Genomic DNA, 22,438 nt, shown 5'->3' with positions numbered 1-22,438 from the left:
ACAAGAATAAAGCTTGAAATTGACATCTTTTCTTTCAAGGCACCTTCTTTCTTTATTACTGGATACAACAGAAGTGTATCAGGATATGTCTATAGGCTATGGCTTCTCCAGAGTTCTGCAGAAAGAGAATGGAAGCAATAAATTGTAGAGAAAAAACGGCATAGCAAGAATTGCAACAACAGTTGTGTGCGGATGATGAAGTCATATGTAGACTAAATTCAGAAAATGAACAGGCTTTTGTATGACTAAGAGTAGTGAGCGTATGCTCTAAGGCACAAACTGATGGCACGGCTGGTAACTTTTCAGGCAAAATGCTCATTGTAATTGGCTTTTTAAATACAAATATCTGGTCTGGCCCATATGCATTTAGCCAGGACATTCTAGTTAATTAGCATCAGCCAGAAATCTCTCTTTGCTGTCCATATGGAGTTTGCATTTTGAGAACTGGAGGAGGTGGCGATGACAGAGAGGAGGAAGATGGGAAGGATGTGTTTTTTTCTGAGGCTACAGACATCCACCACTGGTCAAAAGAGAATGTAAACCACAGTTGCTCTTTGAGGCATCAGAGGCCATTACAAATGGCCTTATCATAAACTTAAAATGCTTATTTCTGAAACTGGAAATGTTCAGCATGTTAATAGCGATGCTTTAAGAGTAACCAAACATTATAATAAAAATAATGGTAAAACCTGTTAAATTCTTATTCTTATCATTAGAAAATATTTGCTATGTATTTCACCTGAAAAAATTCTGTCCATCTCTTTAGACAGCTTTAGTTTGATAAACTGCTCCTTGATTTCTCTCATGCCTTGTTTAGGAGATCAAAAGCTGGATGAATTGTTTTGGTGATCCATGTATGTTCATCTGGCAGCTGGCTAGCCTGACAAATAATCTGCCAGAAAACAATTCAGATCTGAATTTCCAGACCTTAATTTCTCTGTGGTAAAGTGCCCAGACTGCTCTTACCCTGCAGCAAAGTAGTTTCACCCTTCTTTCATTTAATCAAATGTTATTCATTCAAACTGAATGAAAGAGCAGTATCCTTTTGCTGCAGGATATACATGCACACAGACAACTATGGTTTAGCTGTCCAGTCTGTACAGTTCATACTTCAGTTTACCTCCTGATAGTGTGTTTACAAGACTATATCTGAGAAATGGTCTGTGGAATTTAGAATGAATGTGTAAGTCAAAACATCTTCTAACCTTGTGCAATATTAGAACAATACTCCTCCTTTTTACTGGGTGTACAAAATCCTTTCTTTTCTGTTAGACCTTTGATACAGCACTCCCATTAGTAATTTGGTATTCTCTACATTTTAACAAGAGACACAAAACGGCATTTATTTTTTCTCTAAGCAAAAACAAATCTCAAACTGTCCCTGGATGACTCCCTTGAACGAGGCTATGACTCAGGTTTCATTTGTTTCTGTCCTAGTATGCTCTCTTTTGACACATCTACAAGTTTTGTGATGCCTGGAGAAAACAAACAGGTCAGAGCTGGGATTTCTCAAAATTCATTTTATTTGTTGATAAAAAGGCCTGTAAAATATGGCCTCTGTAAAGACTGCAACATTTGTTAAATCTACAAAATGTATTGCCTTGTGCATAGGGCTCTGAAAAGATATGAATCCTCATAATTATTAATCACTAGGACAAATCTCCTAGAAGCAGGGTCTTGCCTGAGACTAGCATGAACAAACTCAGGGAACACATCTCCCTGCAGCCTTATAACTCCTTATACCATGGCTCTGACCTTTTCAATCATACTTGGCTTTACTCATATGCAAACAGTAAGGCAATCAATCACTGCCTGAATCTAAAGATTTCTACGGAACCTAATTACTGACATTATTATGCTTAAATGCTGGATGCCACTTTACTTTCTACTGCTTTGTTCTCCTTTTAGTCTCCTTTTAATTACATTACAAAGCTAGAACATCTTGGCAGCTTCTGATGAATGTCTTAATGAACATAAAAGTGAAACGTGAGAGAAAGTAATTGGAAAGTATGAATTATCATGGTACAATGACTTACAAATATTCACTGTAACTACAATTTGTGTGTAATACTAGGCTATATGGCCCAGAAGGTTGCTTTTTAAGAATCTAAAATTTAAGAGCTTTATCAATGGACTTAGGCTGCAAGTAATTCAGAGATCACTCATTAAGATAGAAAAAAAAATTCACAGTTGTTTACAGAGAGGTATTTGTATTTGACTTTTTTTGTCTCTTTGTTTGAAGAGGCTTGTTGATACACTACATACATTTACTGCCAACAGCATGCTTGAAGTACTAAGCAGTTAAATAAATAAGAGAAAAATTACACTGTCTCATAACTTATCTTCAAGACTATTTAGTACAATGGAAAGCTTTCACTTAACTATAGCTTGAGAGACTGAGACACAAAACTTACCATTACCTTTTAGTAGCACTTACAGAGACTTATAAAGATACTGTAAAAAATATAAAGCTCAAGAAACAGAGGAAAACCAAGAAGTTGCTATCAGGAAGCAATAACGGTTATCTTGTTTTCATTCAAACACATGAAAAATGCTATTCAAAGAGCAGCTGTTTACTGTTGTTTGTGTGAGTGAATGTAAATAATTAAAAATACTTATCTATTTTATTACCATAAATGGCAAAAGCTAATGATAACACTGTCCAGTAAGTCTTGGGATGACTTGGGAAATCCATAAACAAATGCGTGGACAAGTGAGTCTCAGGGTTAACTAATACCACACAGAAGAAATGTATCTGAAAAAGGCATCATGTACACTGAGTCTGGAAAACATCTTAGACATGATAGTATTTGAAATTATCACAATGATGTGTGAACCTGGTGGTTTGCTGCAGCTTATTTGGGATAACTGAAATTTAGTTAATACCTTGGCCTTTTGCAAGTTACCTAAGCAATGGGAATAGCAATTTATTTCAAGTGTATACAAACATGCTGTATTTGGCTATCTTGAAAATAATTAGGAAACTCAAAATTTAGACTCCAGAAGAGGTATTTATCTTTTGATAGGTAGCTAAGTAACTGAGAGATGTTTCCATACAAAGAACAGAGTAAGTAAACTTTAAGAAATGCTTTGTTACATCACTGCACACATATCCAGCTGCATTTGCAGAGGTGATACAAATTCTTCTCTTCTGTAATTGGAATAAAAGTTTCAAATGAGAGGAAAATAAGATCCCACACCTTCTCTCCCCAAATCTCAGCCAATTTGTCAGCAATGCTACTTCATTTCCTGTGGCAGGAAGTAAAAAAAGACATCTGAGAAATTCTTGATTTGGGCAATTTCTTGGCGTCAAATTTCACACCATCAGATGTTTGCATTTTCACTCGAGTGCTCCAGCCATTTCTTTATTTCAAGGGTTTGGCAGCTTTCAAATACTTTCTTTCCAAATGCTTCAATTCTTTGCATGGCTACACCTATGACTTCTTAACTTATGACTGGAAAGATGACCTGTTGCTATAAACTGTAATTTCTTCAGCTGATAGAAGAATGAAAATGAAAAAAGAAAAAGACTTGATTATTATAGAAGTATGGGCCACTAATATACATCCACAGGGGAGGTAGTATTGAGGTAATTTCCAACAGTGAAAGGTACATATTTATACTGTTTTAAAGCTAGTACTGGAAATAGTTCTTTTGAACTTTGCCTACAGTTCTGGACTGCCATGTTCAAGAAAGATGAATTTACATCAGGATGTGTACAAAGAAAGTTTGCAAGACTGGTGAGGGGAATGAAGGTTCTAATCAGGTGGCCAACCCTTGACTTATGCACTAAATGAATAAAAAAAGAGTGCCCCAACCCCCCAACCCCAAAATACAAACAAGTACTTAGGAATAAAGAAAAAAACAGGTATTCTTTAAACTTTCTGACAGTAAAGATTTAGTAACAAGTTATATACAGTAGTCATTTAAAATAAAAATTGAAGGGAATAGGTGCACTTTTAGAAAATGCTGAAGAATGTTGTTGTGTGTTTATTTTGTGGGTCATGATATTAGCCTCCATTCACTATATGGGTACATTTAAGAATAAGCAGGTTATGTCTGAAACAAAGATATGCAGAAGATGACAGTAAGTGAAAATGAATCTCACAGCTATAATCTATATTAGCATATGAGTGCTGGCAGGTCCTTGAAAAGTAATAACAAGATATGACTCAACTCAATTTGACAGGTGAAAGAAAGGGCAGACATGAAAAGACATTAAATTGGCAAATGGAGTTCCATTTTATCTATTCAATCTTAAGCTAAAGAGCAGTACTCAAAAATATTAGCTTCACGGAAAGAGAGCAGAAAAACAAAGCAAAATCAGCTTTGCTTCTTTCTATAACAACTTTTCAAACCACGTGACAGATTAAAATGAGCTGCGACGCTGATAAAAGTGAGATAGACCTAATTCTATTATAGCTTGAATAGGGGACTAATGTTTCACAGAGCACCACAGGCACAACAGAGAAAGATTCCCCCACAGATTATGTATGGTCAAGCATTCACCGAAATTCAGACCTTAGCTAACCCAGATCGTCAAGAATTCCACTGGACAGTAAAAAAGCTAAGGATCTTTCCACTAATAAATGCATTATAAAATTAACCAAAATTTCTGTGGATTTATGTTCTCTGAAGTCTATCTTTGACACCATACTGAATAAACCATTAATCTGAGGTGAAGTTATATCCTTGGTACTTTTCAACACACAACTGTTTTCATACAAAGCTATAGTTAGCAAATTATTAAAAACTGAAAGCAAAATCTCCTTTAGCAATGTACACTCCTCATGACTGAGATGACTATTATTTCCATTTAAATGATAACATTCAAAATGAAATCAACACTTTTAACTTAACACAAAATCTTTTCACTGCAATAAAGCAATTAGCCACAAAAAACCCCAATCTACAATTACCTGGTTGGTAGAAATTTGGTGAAAGTTCTCTGGCAACTGCTCTTGCAATATCACATTCCTGTCGAGCAGCCTGAGCAGCCTGATCCGCAGCATCAGCTTTAGCTCTTGCATGCGCGGTTCTGTACAAAGTAGAAAACAGTTTTTATGCAAAGTAGTCTTTTATCAGTTGCATCAAGAATGTGAGAGTAAAGGACCTCAACTATCACACACTATCCTGTATAGTGTGCTCTTATGCCCGCTTGTGAGTAACTGCGAATCAGCAAAGTATTTCAGAATCAAACCACTGTTCCTCTCAGCTCTTCAGTCCTGCTCATCCTCGAAATCACACTTACTTGCAGGAACACAATTACAGCCCAAGCTTATAATTAAAATTACAAAAAACATATAGTATCTGACAGAAATCTGGGGTTAGGATTTAATTTCATGTTACCACAATGTGCACAAAAGTGTACAGAAGGTCAGACTGAGCCACCACACTGACTCCTAAACAGGTTTTTGTGAGACCAGGATACATGGTGTTCAAATGCTACTACCCTTACAACATTTCGAAGTTAATGCTCAATGCTGGGTGCCATATAAAAACTTTTGAAGGGCAAAATTCAGGTATGTCGGCCCAAAAATATGGGAAATGTCTTCTACAATCAGACCATGTTGCAAAGAAATAGCACAGAAAATGTGTTTGACACTTCAATAGGCATTTGTATAAACAACAGTTTATTACCAGTTTTAAATTCTTGTAACGCACTTAATTTTAAATCCAAAAACAATCTGAAAAGGCAACTTTTCAGAAGTCAAGACAACAGTTTGGAATACTCTGGTAAAGTAATCTGCCCTTTGCTTCCATTTTTTTCCTTTCACTATTTCTTAAAAAGCCTCAAGAACAGCTTGTGCAAAGGCCTCTGATTCCAGACTGTGCAAACCGACAGTTGTGTTACTGCAGGTTTGCATCTAGGTTTGTCCCATCTTCTCTCACCACTTCATTTTCCAAACAGTCATCTGTTTAAAAATTCCTGATGACAGTGATCTCTCTGTGCCTCCACAACATTAGCACACAGCCTAGAGCTATGAAATGGTTCGTTAAAACAGAGGGAAAGCTAAACACGGCAAACTAGCAGAATTTTTTGAGACTCTAGAGATATTAATAACCTTCCTAAACCAGATACATTAAATTTCATGATCTCATCCCTTTTCTCGTAACATTCTAGTAGAAAACTGACACTGAAGTAAGAAAATAATTATTTAAGAGAACAACAGTAGCACCAACTTTTATCCTGTGTGCCTGGTGATAATAATCAACAGCAATCAAATAAATTAAAACTTTCAACAACTTCATCGTAAAAATTCAGTTTTATTTTCAAGGAATAAAGAAGAGTTCTATGTGTTTTAGACAAAGTAAGAATTAAAAGTTAGCATTAACCAGAATGAGCATCAAGAGATTAACAGAACGGCAGACTTTGCATTTCTAAAAGGATGTTTAATCCCTTAGGGTACTAGTATAAACACAGTCATAAAAAAACCACATAGACAGTTTCATCTGTGGTGCCTGGAGAAGATTTATTTAAGTTACATCCTTCCTAAAATGTGTGTGGGGATAAATGTTGAATGTTATTTCAAAGCTTAGCTTGTCATAATTTACTGGATAAATATCAGCTTATGCTGCCTTCTTGCGGGTCCCTCTCGGTCTGTGAGAAAAAAAGATAATGAACAAATAAGCTGTAACACCTTCAATTTGTACTTAGGATGGAGGAAAGAAACTGTTAATAATAACAAACACACCGTATAATGCCATATGTGTTCTGTGCAGTTCATGAATGGGTGTATGGTATGTGCTTGCTCAGTAACAGCTATCAAACCCGTTCTTTCTCTATAATCATTATTTTCAATTAGATGAGCTATTCTTAGCTCCTGCATAATTATGTCTATGTAGCATAAACTTAATGAAGCAATCCTAGCACTGGGACATTGTTTTGTGAGACAATAATGTAGTCTGCACATAGATAAACTAGACACTGCTCATCTTTTTGTGATGAAAGAACAACCAGACTACTCCCATATAAAAATAGTCTAACACTACTGCTACTGCTACAACAGACATTTTAAAACCTCATATACTAAATGACCAGTACCAGGAAGACATACTGCCAGGATAATACACTTATTTACTGATGTCTGTGAATTTTCTATATTATTATATCCAAGAAGCAAATCACACATCCTGTTCCATTATACAGTATGAATTAGTAAAGGAATTAAATGGTGACATGAGTAAAAAGCTCATGTAACTTTGTTACATGAAGCTGGGCAAAGCAAGTCGCAACAGGATGAAGCCAAGGGAACAGAAGGTAAATGAGCATGGCTTTCCTTGGCTGCCTTCTCTCACACCTCTTTTTTTCAACTTGCACTTCCTGCTATTCCGCCCCTTTTGTCCTCACAGTCAGGAGTTCCAGCAGACCAGAACAGGAGCGACTGTTCAGAAGTGAACACTGCCAAGGCATGTCCCAGCGACACACTGGAGCAGTCTCAGTGCTGTGCTGAGAGATGACGCAGCAAGAGGAACTAACCAGGCACAGGAGGGTAAGGCACAAGAACAACAGTTTATGCTCCTGAGCAGGCCTTCAACCAGCCAAACAGGAGTGTGTGCACATGGCAATGCAGAGACACCTTCCCAACAGCCTCTTCAACAAGCATCGTCGATGACAAATGGCAAAAGTGAAAGAACAGGAGAAAGCAGCAGAGATGATCCTTTTCCACAGAACAGCAGCAATGTGCTTTGCCTGTGAATGCAGGCTCTTCATTATTTGCATTGCTTGCTAGTTATCACCTTGGCATTTGGATGCTTCACTGGCTAACTTCAGCAATGTGTCCTTTATCATCTCAATTTGCAACTGTATCTTCAGACATTTTTTCTCATTTCCTGCACACTTATTTTTAAGTGTCAGACTTAAATAATTTTTCTGTTGCTATTTAATTTCCTGAGTCTTTTTATTCTGACTTCCACACTTGATTTCTCTGTATGTTTTTCAAATTACTTGCTTACAATTACTGCTGCTTGACACTACATTTTGTTTGTACTTGCTTTATTTTGCCTTGCACTGACCACCACCACACTATCAGACTTTTATTATCAGAAACTATGAAGAAATATATTAGTTTTGAATGACAATGTTTATAAAGGAGAACTATCAAAGCAGAAATTGAATCCATTTGCTCCATTTATGCTTCACGCAGTTTGGGAAAGCCTTCTTTACCTTTCATTTCTGGAGCAATTTTGTCACTGTAAAGTCTTGAAGTTTTGTTTGTTATCAGCAATTATTCACGGAAATTTAAGTCTATGATATATCATGTAAAAATGACCCACATTTGAATGACCACCTTCTACTTTTTTTCCCCAGAGAACTCTACATCATTTGCCAAGACAAGAGATCTTTAAGAGAACTTTTGAAAGCAAAACTCAAAATGTCTCCTTTCCTCTCCCCCAGCCAAGAAAAAGATTGCAGCAGGCTTTTCATCTTGTTCCACACATTTTCCAGGAAGGATCGATCTGAAGTTTCAGCAGCAAAACAGAAATTATGCAGGGAAGTGGGCAGCAAAGCAGACTGCAAAGCAGTACAGGAAAACAAGTGACTTGCTTTGCAATGCTTCATTCAGGTTCTAATGCACAGCAAAGGACCTTTAACAAATTTTTTTATTTTAGGTGAACAGGCAGTTCTTTGTAAAATTCATTCTTAGTAACTGTAATAGCAAATACACACTACTAACTTGTGAATTACCATGTGGTTTTCCATGTATTTCTACTTGAAAGTGTCATCATACCATTAACATTCCACGTGATGTCTCAAGCACATGTTTGAAAGCTTTCAAATAAATCAATATAAAAATTATTTACCAAAACCAATTCATATTTAGAGGGACAACCTATCACTTCAGTAATGAGTCCACAGTGGTGGTAAATTCAATCAAGGCAGGGGCAAAATTAAGTGTTACATGTGCCAGCAATCAAACTGTATTTACATTAAGGAGGAACATGTACCTATAGCTCATGCAGAGTCTTAATACCATGTGGCAGCATGTGGAGTCCCTCTATTTATCATTCTCTGTTGTCAGTGATGGAGGGCTGGAGGACCAATGGCTAACTGAGTAACTTTGGTATTGTGAGAAACTGTATTCAGACTCATATCAGGGTCTGATTCTGAAAGAAGCTTAAGCTTTCTAGACTGTGGGACAACTGTTCTTTACTGAGACCTTTCTTTTCTGTGCTTGGTTGGGTAGGTAAACACGGACACATCATCTTAATTACACTCAAAAATTACAAGCACAGAGCCCGAGGCTCCCTACAAGCAGTCTCCCCTTCCAGCAATACTGTGATCAGATTTCTATCTACTTATATGCGAAAAATGACTTGAAGGAGGAGTACTGAGGGCTGAAGAGCTTAAGCAGTATTATCTCCCATTCTGCAGCAACAATGCTTATATATAATGCCATGTGCCTGGAATGCATTATGTAATGTTTATCTAAATTTAAAACCCATTTAGAACTGTCCATTACCCTCCAGATTATTTTGTATTTCCATGGTATCCTTCAATGCACTTGTAATGATGCCTTATTCAGAGTCAACTAAAAATGTAAGCAACATATGTTTACTGTTTCATTTTTCAGATTTTATTAAACATAGTGATCCCAGCATAAAGCTTTCCAGGAGCTTGTTTCCTATTTCTCAAAATTATAAAAATAATTTTGCTTTCTATTTGCTCACTATATGAAATCAAATTATGCTATCAAATTATCCTAAACCATTAATATTTAAAATGTTACTTATGAACAGATTTCTATATTGTAAAGCAAAAAAAAAAATCAGTAAAGGCCAAACCTACAAGAAGTCCTCAGAGATATATTTTATTAATGACAGCTATCAGGTTTGTCTGTTAACATTAACTATTGTGGTTACTACCCATTATCATCCCTTTTGAAACTGGAATTATCTAAACACAATCCCACCTTCCTAAACTCTAAAATGCAGTGATTTTTCCAGAAAGCAGAGAACACACTGTTGGGGGTTTTTTTCCAGGTATGAAACTTTCTAACATTTTTATATTTGTTTCTATCTGTCAGAGGCTCAATTCTGCAAAACCAAGTTCTGGTAAAATTAGTACAGAGATCCATAGCATTTCCATGAAAAGAGGAGCTGAGAGGAAGAGGAAAACTTTAAGCAAAGTTCTTTGGTAGTTTAATTTTCTCCTTGTCCCCATTTCATTTCCATATTCTTCTAATATTATATATCAATAATGAATGTTCAGTAATTATCTAGCATCTCTGCACTTTTTAACATTGCAAGAGAGAGTGTCATTTATCAAGTGTGCTAACCATCCTCCTCAGCTTATTTCAGTGATAATACTGCATGAAAAACAATATTCTGCTTTGGTAGGAATAAAAATACATACATGCATAACTATGTAGAGCTACCTAGGAACTCTTGGCTTCATCACTCTCAACAACTCATTGCTGTAATATAGCTCAGAATTGAGGGTAGGTCACTGAATACCAGCAAGAAATGGGAATCTCTGAGAGAAACAGAGAGGAAAAACATGGACTTCCAGATAATGCAATACAAGCACTTCATGTCAGTGAGAAACCTAAAGTTCTCCTAAACTACAGACTGAAATAACAAAATGAGATATATGTCCTCAATTAAGGAGTCTGAACTCAATTTTAAGTGCTTTACTTCATCAATCTTCTTTGTGCTTTGCTAAATTTTAATCTCAACCAGCCACTCCTTCTTCATGAACTGACTTCACTCAGGAACTGGACTACCTTGGTACTACCAGTGAAGTCTGATCTAGTGAAGCATAAGCAGATCTCTTATGCAAACACATCGATCCGCATCATCTTGCCTAATGGATTTTGCTTCTGAAAACTCCTCCTTCACAGCCTAAATCCATTTCTCATATTTTTCAGTCTTAACTCATATTACAAGAACTGAAAAAATACTAACCTTCAATTAACGACTCCTGAAAAACTGAGGAAATTTCGTACAACCGGCAAATGGCCAACCTGTTTTCAGTACTTGAAAAAATAACCCGGGGATAATGACTGGTAAGTAATATATTAGTCTTAGGCATAAATAACTGCATAAATAAACTGGGTCTTCATCCATAAAGATTTACAGGCTAACAGTATATTGTGCCAGGCATCATGCTTTAACAAAGTATTTTGCCAGACACTTCATACACATGTAAAGATTATGGGTCCTATACCTTATCTAGTTTGCCTTGATTTAACATACTTGGACTATTTTCAAGGCTTCTGATTTTGCACCCTATGGCAAAGTAATTAAACAACAGCATAAATTACATGGAATTATTAAAGTACATAAAAATGGATTAAAAGCTAACTCTCTGATAAATTTCAAAGCTTAATGCAGAAGACATCAAAGAAAAGGGTTGATATGTGCATTTTACATTAGGAGTTAGTTTTTGGTTGTTCAGTATTTTACTTTTAGAATGTCTCAATACAAGCTAAAACATATTATGGTAGAGTGGGCAGATTACACAACTTCTGAATTCTTAAAAACCCTCAAGGACAATTTACTGTAACCTTAAGTTATTGTAATCTACAGTTTACTGTAACACGAAGTTCAATGATAACAACTCCAAACCCCACTGTGTTCAAGTGCGCCAAAACAGAACACTAGGAAACACAAAAATATAGGCAGTGTGGGAGATGGGCATGGAAAATCACACAGAAGGAATATAATATCATGCTGGTTAAACTCACATACTGATGCAAAAGGAAGGGTTAATGTGATCTTAATACATGTAGCGATGAAAATCAAGTATAAACTAAGGAATTTGTTCTTGCTGTACTACATAATCCAGCATCCATAAAACCACTAATGGAACGATGCCCAGCTCATCTACATCTCAAGAAGGAAAGACAAATGTCAGCACCACAGAATAATTTCGGTTCTAAAAAGACAAGCTTTTTGACTTAAACTTCTTGAGCCTCGTATTGAAGAAACACTGAGAAGCCACTTACTACTGTGTACACATGGGTATCTGACAGTGGAATATGTGGTAGACATAATGGGGAGAAGTGTTTCAGATAAAGATTTATCTTATCCAACAATTAGAAGTTGAATTTGGGCACAGTCAACCTTAAAATGTTATAGGTATAATCTAAAGAGAAAAAGATGGACATTTTTAAGCTTTTGCAATTATACTAGGCACTGTAATAAATGTCCCCTTTAATCCATTTTCTGAGAAAAGAATGACATAGTCCTTTGTTTACAGGAAGTGAGATTAGCTGATTTAGGAGCTGTTTACATTAGGTATTTTAGACATCTGACATAAGGGCTCTGATCATCTCAGTGGAGACACCCATTACTCCATTAAAAATAAGTAACTTGAACTATTTACAGTTTGGACTTCTGAACTGTGTGGATGTTACACTTCTGCAGCAGTCAGCATGAATGTTCCTTGCTGCACCTACAAATGTATGAAACCTCTTACGGCAAACACCAATCCATGTGTTTGTTGAGTAATCAGCTGCCTTCTTATGTCAAGAATCAGAACCTGTCTGCATTCTCCTTTAGACCTCTATGGTCCATATCAACAAAGCCAGAACAGCTCAGCAACTCAGGAGTGCCCAGGTATTGATTTCTGTAATACCAGACACATATTCACAGCAGTTCAGAAAGACTTTAGGTTAATGAAGGACAGCACACTCAAAAGAAGGTATTTCTGAAAATCCACTTTTAACAATAGAGATAGATTAGTTCGATCTCCCTAGCCTAGTCTGTCTTCCAGGCCCTCACATCGGTTCACTTTTTTGGAAAAAGAGTCACATGCAGATGTCTGAATTGACAGTGGTTTTAAATTGCTGTTAAGCATCACTAGAGAAGTTGCTTTACATGGTACTCTCCATAACCTTAGGTGTCCCACTAGCCTAGCATTATTTATGTGCGTGACAGATATTCTGCCCCTGAATAAAGGATGTAGCTCTTCATGTGATATACTCAATTTTAATCACCATTCTGTCAGTAGTTTGAATGAATGAGTTTTGCTTTCATATTGATTGTACTTGACCATAGCACTGGCACAGAAATCATAGAATCATTTAGGCTGGAAAAGACCTTTAAGATCATCAACCTGAACCATTAACCCAGTACTTCCCAGTCCACCTCTAAACCACATCCCTGAGCGCCACATCTACAAGTCTTTTAAAAACCACCAGGAATGGTGACTCAACCACTTCTTGAGCAGCCTGTTCCAATGCTTGGCAGCCTTTTAGGTGAGAAATTTTTTCCTAATATTCAGTCTAAACCTCCCCTTTCACAACTTGAGGTCATTCCCTCTTGTCTTATTGCTTGTTACGTGTGAGAAAAGATCGACACCGACTTCGTTAAATCTTAAAGATGGCACGGTCTTCAATTTCAGCAAGATGAGCAGCATCACTTCAAGCAGAATGCAAGTTTTCCTGTGGGAAAATTTACATTTGGACAAAATACACTTCTGTATACTATGCTCTTAGGGCTTTTTCCCTCATTTTTGCCAATGGTGATTCACCGACAGTATTTTTTCATGCCTCTTAAATATCAAGTACATCTAGAGAAAAGTATAAATCTACATGGATATTTGTCCATCTTGCTTCATAGGACAGACTATATTCTATCTTATTTTATTACCAAGTCTACTTAGTGAGCAATATTTTCTTCCAGCTTCCTGGCCCCATAATATTAATTCCTGCAGACAGGAGAGGTTCCTTTTTGAAAGGGCTAAAGGAATAGCTGCAAACAATTTGTTGTTTCCAATCACTAAAGCCAATTATATTGTTTCACTGAAGAGAGCTTCTGAATCTAGCTGGAAGCATAAAAAAGTAGATGCACACTTGAGCTTCAGATGCTCCTGATGACATAGTTAAGTGAAAAAGAAAACAAAAAGGAAATTAAATAAGTTTCTCTTCCGTTCATCATAAAATACAAGCTTCACGGAAAAACAACTCCATGTAATAAGGATTCTGCACAGAAAAGGCAATCCTGCTCAACGAAATGGGAATACATGGATCACTGTGATCATTTGCTTAGATAATTTCTAAGGTATGTTTAGTGCATTGCTCTTCCCCCAGCACAAATATTTTTAAAAAACTGTTCTCCACCTGGGACAAATGAAATAAAATGGTAGGTATGATGACTGCTATCATCAACATCAATATCTGGCAGCTACTCTACACTCTAAGCATAAGAAAGCAACAACAAATCATCATCCCAGGAGTACAGCTAGATGAAAAATAAGAACAGCTTACAGGAAGAGACTAGGATTTTTTTTTTTTTGGCATAAAAATGGACTGTTTTTTCCATTAAAAACATTATCTTCATTTTTTCAGTGTTTTGATTTTTACCACTTTCAATTACTTTAAAAGGTAAAAAAATCAGAAAATATGAAATCAGATGTCATTATTTAGATTTTTTTTGTTAGACTAGTTCTACTTAGAAAACTTTTGGAAGCTCTATTAGTCAATAAACTTATTCAGGAAAATTACGTCAAATGTCATCCACAACAATGCCTATTTCTTATCTCTCCCCTATACAGAGCTGATGTGGTTTTTTTTATGAATTTCTTTTATTTTCAAGCAAAGACAAGTCCACAGTGTTAGAGATATTCTAGTAAAGAATACCAAAGTTTTTGTAGAGTAAAATTTGTAATATGAAACCAGCATCTGATCTCTTTTCACATACTAATATATATGTAACTTGCGACACATTTGCTGCATGAAAACTACATTACCGAATATTACAGGAAAAACATGAAAAAATATTTAAAATTCTGTGGGTTTTACTGGCTTCAAAAAGTGCAAGGTGAACTCCCCATTCATAAATAGTTCAAGGTCCATGCTTCATGCTTTTCCTAAGTGACTTTGGCAGTCTGTAACTTACTATATTGTAGTTTTAGCACCTGAACCCAAAGACTTCATTACTGTGCTTGATGGAGGAAAATATACTAAGTAAAAAGTCCCTACTACTCGTTTAGTGGCTTGGTGCTTATCTGGTTTTCTCTATTACAAAAGCTGTAAAACACACATTTATTTCTGACATTTTCTCGAAATACAGAAACAGTACGGAATTGAAATCTTCAAAACTAATGAGAACAGAAAGGATACACAGACCACGGAATAAAGTTCAATCACAGTTCTTAAAATCTAGTGGGGAAACAATATTGCAGTATTTTCAGCCTTTTAAAGGCATTAACAATGTGTGTTTAAATTTACTTTTTGTATCCTCAGCAATCTTAGAGCCAAGACTAAATTGGGCTTACCTTTCTTTGCATGATTCGTTTCTGTTCCCTGATTAGGTGCCAGATGTCTAGAAAATAGTACCGATAGAAAAATGTCTAGCAAACCATTCTGGAATAAGTTCTTCCATTTTCAGTTTTGTAAAGATAACTGTTATAAAAATTCACAGAAATACCTGAATAACAGAAAACAACGATACCTTATAATTGAACAGCTTAATTAACAAAGGGCGTAAGCTCTCCACTAAAGACAAGTGCAGGGATAATTGTATCTGATTTGACTTTTCTCCAGGCTGGCAGACATGAATCCAGTTGTTCATATTATACATTAAACATCAAGAGACTGAACAGGTTAAACAAGCAAAGAAAGACTTTGATGATCCTTCCATCTGTAAACATGTAATTCCTCTTAACTGAAGAGCACTGCAGATTGAAAATAACATCAGATCATTTCAGATATAGGGCAGCTGACAGCTATTTCACAGGTTTTGCTATCTCCAGCATGAAGGAAATGCAAAACCTGGGTTTATGACAAATGCAGCTAACAGCTTTAAAATAACCTTCTCTCATATACATACCCCCCTCCAATAAACATCTATGTATATATTTACCCTCTGTAGCTATCTACAAGGCTGCCAATAACACAAACTTTGAATAAACAACCAGCATGTCCTATCAGCACCAGAAAAATTGAAAACCCAGGAATGTTGCTCTCTGCTGGTTGCCATAGGGCTGATGATCTTGCCTAGATGCCCAGAAGGCTTTTGTGGCATCCAGAGACTGCTGAGTGTTCACAGCAGCCTATTTGTTCCTGCTTAGAGCGGTCCTTGACTGCTTTGTTCAGCTGAAGTCATGCAGATCTGCATGGTAAGGTTGAGGATTCATTGTTGTATTACATATTTAGCACTAACCATTCACGAGGGCAACAACTTTCTGCAGACTCATGAAGTCTACTGTTTTGGGACCCTCTGAACAGCGCTGGTCATGGTCTATTTGCTCCTTTTTTTTCCCCCTTACTACAGGCCTTGTCTGAAGCCCTAACATTCTCTCCCAGTCTCCTCTAAAAATCAAGTACTCTCTTTTCTCCATCACTAATAGCAGCATTTAAGCGTAAATACCACTGCATGCTATGAAGGAGGAAACAACTCCCAAAATAATCAGTTCTAACGTCTCCTTGTCCTCTCTTCACACAAACACAGATTTATCAGATTTTTTCCACATCTATCTAAAGGTTGATGGGTTTTACTGACACTCGTGACTGTGACACTGGAGCAGCTGCTAAGACAAGAATCTCCTATTAGGCACTACCATGTGCTCCCCCTCCCACCAAAAAGCTATTCCTACTAAGGGCCGGTCTTGAGATCTGGTGCTTGAGATCGGGATTGGCAAGCAATCCCCGAGCCTCAAAAATTAATCTCCTGGTAAACTATTACAAATAAGTTACCTTTCTAAACTGCAGGTATCTGAGCTTTTACGAGTGTCAGAGAAAGGCCAATGCTGCTTCTGTTTGCATAGCAGGGCTACCACAGCTTGCCAGAAGCACCGGATCTGCTCTACCTGCACTGAGTAATGATGCTGCACGCACATGGCAGTGTTTTCCAGAAGTGTTGGGCATTACTAAACAGACACCCATCTAAGTTCTGCACTCTTCATGTCTTCAATAAATTAACACTACAGGAGTAACTGCTGCTACTACAGCAATTAATGTTGCTGCCAGCCAGTGGTAACTGCAAGGGTCTGAACACCAGCGAGTGAGAGGAAAATATTTTCACCTGCTATTTTTCTTGAGGACATTAAAAAAGCCTCACTGTGTCAAGGCCATGCATCTTGGCAGGGAAAGGGACGATAAATCCTGGGACAGCCAGTGTCCTGGAATAACCTTGTGGACTGGATGAATTATCTTAAATCACGGAGTCATAGAGTGGTTCAGGTTGGAAAGGATCTTAAAGATCATTTAGTTCCAATTCCCCTGCCATGGGCAGGGACACCTTCCACTAGAGCAGGTTGCTCAAAGCCCCATTCAATCTGGCCTTGAATACTTCCAGGAAGGGAACATCCATAACTTCTCTGGGCCACCTGTTACTGCATCTGATCATCCTCACAGTAAGGAATTTCTTCCTAATACCTAACCTAAATCTATCCTAAAAATACCCTACCTAAATCTTCAGTTTGAAACGCCTCATCTTCCCACTACACTCCCTGATAAGGAGTCCCTTATCCCATCTTTCCTGTAGGTCCCTTTTAGATACTGGAAGGACACTAGAAAGTCTCCCTGGAGCCTTCCCTTCCCTGGGCTAAAATACCCAAAAACCAACTTATTTTGCTTGGTTGTATACCAAGACAAGCTGGTCCTTCCAAGAGTCCATACAGATCCACCGTCACCTGAATACATATTTTATGAATCCCATGGGGAAATACAAAGGTCATCAACAGGGAAGGCTTCAGTCATGCTGAAGCCTGCATTGCTGGGGGCTTAAGGAGGAATGGAGGACATACTTGAAGAGCCACTGAAAGGACAGGGAAAGTAAACACATGCTTTCTTGAAGAATTTGATAATTCAAGATGATCACTGCAAGATTAACTCATCTTACACAATTAGCAAAATAATAACAGTAATAAAAATCTCTCCCTCAACAAACTACTGTCAGAATTTCAGCTAGATCTATTGATGAAGTGTATGTCTACTGAACAAGGAATGTGACCTCCCATCATGCTTAGATTCCCATCATGCTATTTAACAAAATGTCAGGGTCTGTTCCATAAAGCAGTCTTGCTGCTCCCTCAGGAGCTTGCTCCGGCAGCAAGTGGATGTATATGGAATATGATTTCTCACTGGAAAGCAGAAGTCATTTGATAACAAGTAGAGACTTACTCTGCAATCGTATTAAACAAATTACATTTCTTTCTCTGTGAGACTGACGTACAGTGAAAGGCCTGCTGAGATAAAGGAAACTTTTGCCACAAAGTACAGTGCTGAAAACACTTGCTGATGTACTGCAATGGGTGAGTTTGCAAGAAATTATGCAGAGATCCTTCATCACAGGTTGAAATTTGCTTTTAGCAGTTTCTTTTTCTAACTCTTTTGAAATTGAGTCCAGCTATAAAGTCTTGCAATTTACTTTTTTGTGAATGGCTGACCTGTCTAGTAGCAAAGCACTGTTCTGATTATTGAAATACCGAGAAAATAGGATACAAAACGACCTCTTTTAGAAGGGTCAATATGGCAACTAGATTTCTACCTGACGATCAAGGTGGAATTGCACAGAATGGGCAGACATACAAAGAAAGCTTTTAGGAATTCTTAGGTCGAGGATTTTAATGTACTTTAATCAGAGTTTCTATGTGCAGAAATTCAACCTCTCTGTAAGTACATTAAAAGAGCGATCACTGGGGAGAAAAATTATACCCTTTACTCAGGTTTAATGGGTTTGAATAACAATTCAAAGGGCAGCGGTGTTCAAGTCCATAATATCTGGACAGAAAGCATGCAGGTCACAACATGAATCACTGCATGATTAGTTCTCTCTAATCATCTGGCTGATTGGGTAAAAACATAAGTGGGTTCCTTCTTTTAACACATCATATATTTTATAGAGTGAGAACATCATGGAAAAGTTCCAGATGCAGCACCCTTTACTGATAATTTTAGGTATATAATGCACTATCTCTGTAAAAATGCCAGAAACAGTGTATCAGTCTTACTACTTTAAACATGGTATGATAAAATCAAATATTACCAGCTTACGAGCGAGATAGTATGGGGAGAACTTTGTATTTTTTAAGGACAGGAAAGAAATCGCCTTTCTTATCTACCTTGAGGAAATACACAGTTCCCAGAGCCAAGAAAGCAGGACCCTCATTCAAAGATCTCACACGAAACAAGAGGGTCAATTTTGTTTGAAAAAGACTTCACAGAGAAAAAAAGTCTTTGGAGAAGGTAAAGAAATAAAAGCTGTCTCTGGCATGGAAAATTGAAACTGAATGGACTAGTCAGGAAAAACTGTATTGAAGGACTCAGCCATCTGAGGTCCTAACAATTAGTCTCGAGGGAACAGAGCAAGGTAAGAGTCTGAGAAATCATATTTTCTAGTGTTGGTTAAAAACAGTTATCTGCTTTCTTGTTAAATCTATGAGGTAGTCTCAGAAACAAGAATCATGTCAAAGAAAAAGGAAGGCTGACTCCACAGCAGCACCCCAGAAACATTTGTCATAAGGCTCTGTTTGCAATGCTGGGACAACTCTTTTTGGCAACTGTACAGTCTTGTGTTAGAGAGCAATTGTGTTGCTCCCCCATTGCCCAGAGTAAGAGGTCCCAGTTCTTTTGGTGAGTATACACTACCAAATCTCCATGCTGAAGAACTATGAGCTCTAAAAAGGTCTCCCTTCCCCCAGAGTGCCTGGAGGTGCTGTTCCGTTACACCACGAATGGTCAGGATATCCAGTGCGTCCATGTCTTCCTGCAAAGCTACTTGGCTAACAGTGGACACTTCTGTTTCACCAAAATTGACCTATTTGTTGTTGTGAGAATAAGGTGTCATCCCACCCTATATGAAAAGATGATACCTTGCCAGCAAGACGTAGCAGTCAGCCAAACAGCTGTGAAAAGTTGAGGTACAGTTTCCTCACAGGCCTTGGGGTCTTTCTCCTTAGGTGTGCTTTTACTTGACAGAATCCCTCTGTACAACTCATACCATTTTGGAGGCTCAGCTGGAGTCACTGTAAAAATATTCAAGCTCTTTTTCTTGCCTCTCTCAACAAATCTCATCTTTTTGGCTGGTGTCTACTCCAGTGCTCTCATGGAATTTAGAAGTCACTCATTAATGTGCAAGATGAGCCTGCATGAATAAGAAACTGACATGCTCTGACTTCCCTGATGTTAACCGTCCATGTGTGCCTCAGTCTTTTGAATCTCCAGACACATTAATCCTGTGCCACGAGACCCAGTTCTTCCACATACACACTCCTCAAGGGTAAAGCCTCAGATCATGAGAGGGTAAGACTCCCGTCTGTCATTGGTGCAGACCAATTCCTAAAAGACAGTGTCTGAAAAAAGTGAGGTAGCAGTTGATTGGAGGACAGTTGAACTGCCCCCTCTCAGTCAGTCCTGAGCATCACTCACAGGACACTCCCATAAGATGCCAAATAAGTTGCTGTTGGGTAGAACACTGAGGACAGGCGAGCAGATCCCTATTGAGTAAGAAGGGCAAAGACCAGAGAACCAAACCTCTTCCAGGAATGTTGTATAGATTTAAGTGCACTTGGTACTACACTTTGTATCTGAGCTAGCTGCTATATCAAATCCAGCAAATTCAGATTAAGTGCATCTATCTCCCTGTAACTGGGATCAATAATGAGACCCACGCTGCAGTAACTATGGCTACTGATTCCCATGTTGAGAGCATCACTGGTGCTGTCATTCTGAAATTTTTATACCTCAGCAGGGTATAAGAGCATCAGTATGTTGCTAACGCCTTATTATTCTGTGACATTTTGCTATGGCAGTCAGGCATTAGTCTTCTCAGTAGTGTACTTAATGGACACTAATTGCCTGAGATAGAAATGCTGGAACTTGCTTAAGGTTTGATGAGGCCATGAGCTGCTGCAGAAGACAGAGTTTCAGTCATCAACCTCACATATTGTGAATTACAGCAGATAAGGGCAGCCGTATGAAATATCTGAACATGCAGTTTCCCTTGCAAAAAAAATGTTGACTTTTTTATCTTGTGCACGGAAAAACATGTTAGTTGCAAGGTGGACTAAATTTAAAGCTTATGAATATCTGGTTGTGGGCATCCAAACCAGAGAATAATAGATCAGGGCAGAGTTAGAATTCTGGATATTCTCAAAGGTTTTGGTAATGTTTGAGTTGAAAACAAGTATTTTTAATACCCATCACTTTCTCTCACAATGAGAGGGAAACAAGGACATCCCTTCATGTTATCCTTTTACATGGAAGCTTTACGCATCTTGTACTTTGCTATCCTACAATGGAGGAATAAAAAGGCTAAGCTGGGTGTAGTGCAGAAAATATGCTGCAATTAAAACCAAACAAAACAGCTCCCCTCGTCTAGCCTGTCAGAAGTGTATACACACCTTGAGTGACACACACCTGAAGAAGAAATGCCATCTGGTGAGACTGGAGCATGATGTATTGCAGTGCCGCTGCTGTGTGAATGAGATTTTTGCCAGTGTTATGTCAGAGCTGAATTTAGCCCTGTTGGAGATGGGATAATTAAGCAAAGAAGAGTCCACCTCCAGCTAATTACTTTTCCTCCTACAATATCTCTTCATTGAAGAGTATGAATTACATCTAACACAAGCCATAAAAACTTTGACAAGGTGAAGTTTGGAATTTTGAAACTTAAATACCCTTACTTTTTTTTTCATAGAGATGTTTGGTATCCATCTGTCCTTGAATTAAACTAAATAAAAAAAGGTATTTTACTTGGGTCAATTACTAGAGCATAATACCTAATAATCAGTACTAATGCTATCCATCTATTCTCTTCAGTGGTCTCTTTCTACACATAAAAATAATTCCAGAATAAGATTTATTTTACATGTAAAATATAACAGTTAGTTTGCGTAAATCTATGAAGCCAACTGCCTTCTGCATCAAGGACTTTCAAACCACACTATGAAAAGGCACTGTTATCCTGGAAGTGTATGAGGGAATCCTGAATAATTAATCCAGAATATTTTATATACAGGAAATTTTACATAGCTAAAAAGTAATTTAGCTAAGGAGAACAATCTCCATGTTGTCTGTTGATTTACTTACTCTAAATCAGATTTTTTTTTTTAAAATTAAAACACTTATTTTTCTTTCCCTTATTATAATGCTTTTGGATGGAGCAAATCATGTTTCTCTCTTATGATTTGCTGTGATGAAAGGCTGTGGAACACAGAAGCAGTACCATTAATCTCAGATGAAAATATTTATGAAAGATCTAACAGTTTTTCTCTCTGTTATCCTTCAGACAACATTTTTTCAGAGTGCTTAAAAGGAACAAAGCATATGTTGTTTAAGCAAGTTCCCTGAACAATGGTATTGCCTCTTAACAGTGTCAGGCTTTTGTCAGAGAACAGAAACGTTACAAGGCAAGAAGACAAACAGGTTAGTAAGGAAATAAAACATGCTCAGCAGTAATTAAGCTGTGAAAACAGCAAACTGCTATACAGTGGACAGATGGAAGAAATTGAAGTACTTCAGAAGATCTGTAGAGAAACCTGAGT

At 37.4% G+C, this 22,438-nt stretch overlaps 1 protein-coding gene across 5 annotated transcripts in view; it reads right to left on the bottom strand.

The window, feature by feature from the left end:
- Positions 1 to 22,438, bottom strand: part of JPH1 (junctophilin 1) — an 82,809-nt gene that overhangs the window by 22,483 nt on the left and 37,888 nt on the right. For 4 of the 5 annotated variants that reach the window (XM_064650735.1, XM_064650725.1, XM_064650744.1 and 1 more), the window contains exon 3: positions 4,920 to 5,038. In XM_064650735.1, the coding sequence (XP_064506805.1) occupies positions 4,920 to 5,038 (119 nt within the window). Of the gene's footprint in view, positions 1 to 4,919; positions 5,039 to 15,140; positions 15,274 to 22,438 lie in introns of those variants that run through there. The other variant, XM_064650762.1, reaches the window with a different exon arrangement.

Source organism: Pseudopipra pipra, chromosome 1, assembly GCF_036250125.1.
Source record: "Pseudopipra pipra isolate bDixPip1 chromosome 1, bDixPip1.hap1, whole genome shotgun sequence".
Taxonomy (NCBI): domain Eukaryota; kingdom Metazoa; phylum Chordata; class Aves; order Passeriformes; family Pipridae; genus Pseudopipra; species Pseudopipra pipra.
Note: the sequence above shows the minus strand (reverse complement) of the source record. Positions and strands in the feature narration are given on the sequence as shown.